Source organism: Bradysia coprophila, unplaced genomic scaffold (assembly GCF_014529535.1).
Source record: "Bradysia coprophila strain Holo2 unplaced genomic scaffold, BU_Bcop_v1 contig_350, whole genome shotgun sequence".
NCBI classification, from domain to species: domain Eukaryota; kingdom Metazoa; phylum Arthropoda; class Insecta; order Diptera; family Sciaridae; genus Bradysia; species Bradysia coprophila.
In genome coordinates, this window is record NW_023503608.1 from 11,314,072 (window position 1) to 11,317,629 (window position 3,558).

General features: G+C 36.1%; 1 protein-coding gene across 1 annotated transcript; it reads left to right on the forward strand.

Annotated features, from left to right (window-relative positions):
* Positions 1-2,287: 2,287 nt before the first annotated feature.
* LOC119080991 (L-xylulose reductase-like) lies at positions 2,288-3,346 on the forward strand. The gene is made up of 3 exons (XM_037189648.1): positions 2,288-2,425; positions 2,484-2,745; positions 2,807-3,346. Exons 1-3 carry the CDS (start codon positions 2,371-2,373, stop codon positions 3,222-3,224), a joined length of 735 nt encoding a protein of 244 aa, XP_037045543.1. The 5' UTR covers positions 2,288-2,370; the 3' UTR covers positions 3,225-3,346.
* The last annotated feature ends 212 nt before the right edge of the window (positions 3,347-3,558 follow it).

Below are 3,558 nucleotides of genomic sequence, written 5' to 3' on the forward strand. Positions count from 1 at the left end.
TGGCCGCAAAGTTCACACTCGTTGAAATTTTCTAGATTATAAGACTTTTTTAGCAAATAATTCTAAGGGAATATTTTCGTTCCACAAAGTTGTCGAATCAGCGTAGCTGAATGTTTCAAATAAAACGTCAAATATTTTCGATGTTCTACTGAAAATTGGCCCTATTTGCTTATGAATAAGGTATGCAACTCGTGTGATTACGGCCCTCGCTTCGCCCTGGCCGCAAAGTTCACACTAGTTCATTTGTTTTTTCTAGCATAGACAGCAAGTTTTTTCGGAATAAATCGCAGAGAGGGATTCTTTTGAAAAACAGCCTACCGAAATCGGACGCATTTTCCAGTGGACTTTTTTATATGTGCCTAGAAAGGACTTCGACCCTAGAACCCAAAGCCACTTTCAAAAAAAATCTTCGAAGCTTTTGTGACTGGTGAAAGGTGATCAAAACCGAAAACTTGCACTTTTCTTACCAAAATTTCTCCGGGTACACGAACACTTAAACATTTCAACTTCTCATATTTCATCGTAGATGCTTTCAAACCCCCATAAGACCCTATTCGGCCTAAAAGCACATAAAATTACCTTTCAAATGATACCCCAAACCACCATGTACGGCTCGTGTAACTGGAGAAATATTGGTAAGAAAAGTGCAAGTTTTCGGTTGAAAACTTCAACTGCACATATTTCAGTGTGGATTAATTTTAAAACCAATGAGTCCTCTATTCGGCTCAATAGTATATGTGATTACCTTTCTAATGACACCCCACACGACCCTGTACGGCTCGCGTAACTGGAGAAATTTTGGTAATAAAAGTGCAAGTTTTCGGTTTTTGGTCCACTGGAAAATGCGTCTGATTTCAGTAGGCTGTTTTTCAAAAGAATCCCTCAGATTATAACTCCAGTATTTCGATAAACGTACTTAGCCCGAGTAATTTGAGGATTACTCAAGCTATCGTGCTATCAAGCGGCGCGACAAAAATTCTTTCAAGAATATCTCTAAGATCATCTGTTCGTTATAGTCCATCTTCAAAATTAACTTCAGAAATTTAATTCCTCGTCGAATAAAAAAAAATGGAAATCTGTCGAAAACTACTCGAGTTATCGTGGAATCAAGCGACAAGACAAAAATTCTTTTGAGAATATCTCTAAGATCACCCGTCTGTTATAGTCCATCTTCGAACTTAACCTAAAGTATTTAATTCCTCGTCAATTAAATTTTTTTTTGGAAATCCGTCGAAAAATACTCGAGTTATCGTGGCAATAAGCGACGAAACAAAAATTATTTTTGGAATATCTCTAAGATCATCGGTCCTTCATAGCCCATCTTCGAACTTAACCTGAGGAATTTAATTCCTCGTCGATTAAAAAAACGTTTTTGGAAATCCGTTTAGAATTACTGAAGTTATCGTGGTAACAAGGAATGAACAAAGTGTGACAAACATTTTCTGTATTTAAGGTTTTTGGTCATACATTCCATGTATTTTCAATCATAGTAGTGAATATTGTGTGACAAACATTATAGCGAGGGGTAAACCACTCTATTTTTTGACGTGATTAACATGATTAACCAGTGATTAACATGATGACGAATTGCTGATTAACCAGCATTTGACCGGGGGAATCGTCGCAAAACTACAAATAAACGTGAAATATAGCGGTTAATCAATGTTAATCACCGATTAACCGTTTGGATTCACAAAACTTATGTTTCTGATTAACAGATTAACTGATTAACCATGTTAATCACAAAATAGTGGTTTACCCCTCGCATTATAGAGTGTTTATCATTCGTAAGACCCATGACTTTCAGTCAAGGGAATAATACTGATACTGGTCATATGCTTGCCATCTGCAACAGGTTAATCTTTGAAATTTGTAATGAGACGAAACACAAAAAAAAACCTACAACGAGACGAAAAACGTCGAATAATGATCCTAGGACACAACCATCTATTATTTCAGTTTTAGCATTTATGTTGCTATATATAAGAGGACTGGGATTAAATGTTCTGTGTATGTCTATGTCCTGGGATATATCTCAACGATCCAAAGTACACATAACTGTTTGGAAATGAACAATGAAATTAATTGTTGGCTTAAAATATTTATTTTTGAGTCTGTTTGTACACAAACTTACGATAAGGTTTACAATGTCATAATACAGTTTGATACGACCTTCCAAACGTATGTCATTTAAATATTGTATAACATTCAGTAAAAATAATTCTTGACGTTGTTTACTTTATACTTTCCTGATAACAGTTAAAGGAAATATCAATTCAGTTATCTACTGTGAACGCTACTCTAATAATCACAGAGAGTAACAAAACGCAAAGGCGGTTTTAACGCAGTACAAAATTGGAACAAGACGAAATGAGTGATTCGTATTTCAAGGGAAAGACCATTGTTGTCACTGGGGCCGGTCAAGGTACGTTGGCTTTAGATATACCTATTTCGACACACATCAAGTCAATGTTTCCTCTTAGGGATCGGGAGGGATGTATGTGAACGTCTATACGATATGGGTGCTGACGTGTTTGCAATATCACGATCACTTCAACCGCTGCTAGAACTACAAAAAGGTCGTCCGAAAATATCAATTTTGCAGTTGGATTTAAGCAACTGGTCTTCGAGTAGAGACGGAGTTACTAAATTTCTCAAAAATATTAAGGTTGACGGTTTGGTCAACAATGCAGGATTGGGTGGATCGAAATCCATTTATGATCTCGATGAAAGCGACTTCGACAAGTATAGTCGTTCTCTACATATATATTCGACATATTCAACTTTTTCATGTTTCTTTTCACAGCACAATAAATATCAACTTAAAGGCAGTGTTCAATGTAACTCAAACACTTTTGCCTAATTTTAACGAGGGAGCGAGCATTGTTAATCTATCGTCTCAAGCTGGATTGCGTGCATTTGCCAACCATGCAGTTTATTCAGCATCGAAAGCTGGTGTTGATGCTCTTTCCCGAGCATTTGCTCTTGAATTAGGTCCGCGAAAAATTCGTGTGAATAGCGTTAATCCAACAGTCGTCCTCACTGAAATGAGCATTCACTATTGGACACCCGAACGTGGTGACCCATTGAAAGCAAGAATTCCGTTAAATCGGTTTTGTGAACTCAACGAAGTTACGGATGCAATTGTGTATTTGCTAAGTGATAAGTCATCGTTCATTAACGGCCATAGTTTGCCTGTTGAAGGTGGCTTTTGTTCAGCTTGAGCTCGCTCAATAATGTTGTTGTGCATACATGTTTCATTTGTAAAATTGGTGGGAATAAAATACAAGAAAATTAGTTGAGGAAAAAGTGTCTGCACTCAAAAAAGTGTGGAAATAGAGACTTTATTTAGGCAAAGTTGTAAAATGCAATAAAACGTAAAACGAATGGATTTCAAAATTGTACTCCAATTTTACTACAAAGATAGAACTCTGAAAATATCCATTCATTACGAAATAGGTAACTACAATACGTGGCAATATTATTAGCAAATGCATGACTTTACATTGAATTGAATATTTCAAAATTTAAGGCAAAAGAATTTATTTCTGGCTAAAT

Coding starts and splice junctions, on each gene's coding strand:
- LOC119080991 (XM_037189648.1), top strand. CDS start 2,371: ATGAGTGATTCGTATTTCAAGGGAAAGACCATTGTTGTCACTGGGGCC. Junction 2,426..2,483: donor TGTCACTGGGGCCGGTCAAG/GTACGTTGGCTT, acceptor GTTTCCTCTTAG/GGATCGGGAGGGATGTATGT. Junction 2,746..2,806: donor GATGAAAGCGACTTCGACAA/GTATAGTCGTTC, acceptor TTCTTTTCACAG/CACAATAAATATCAACTTAA.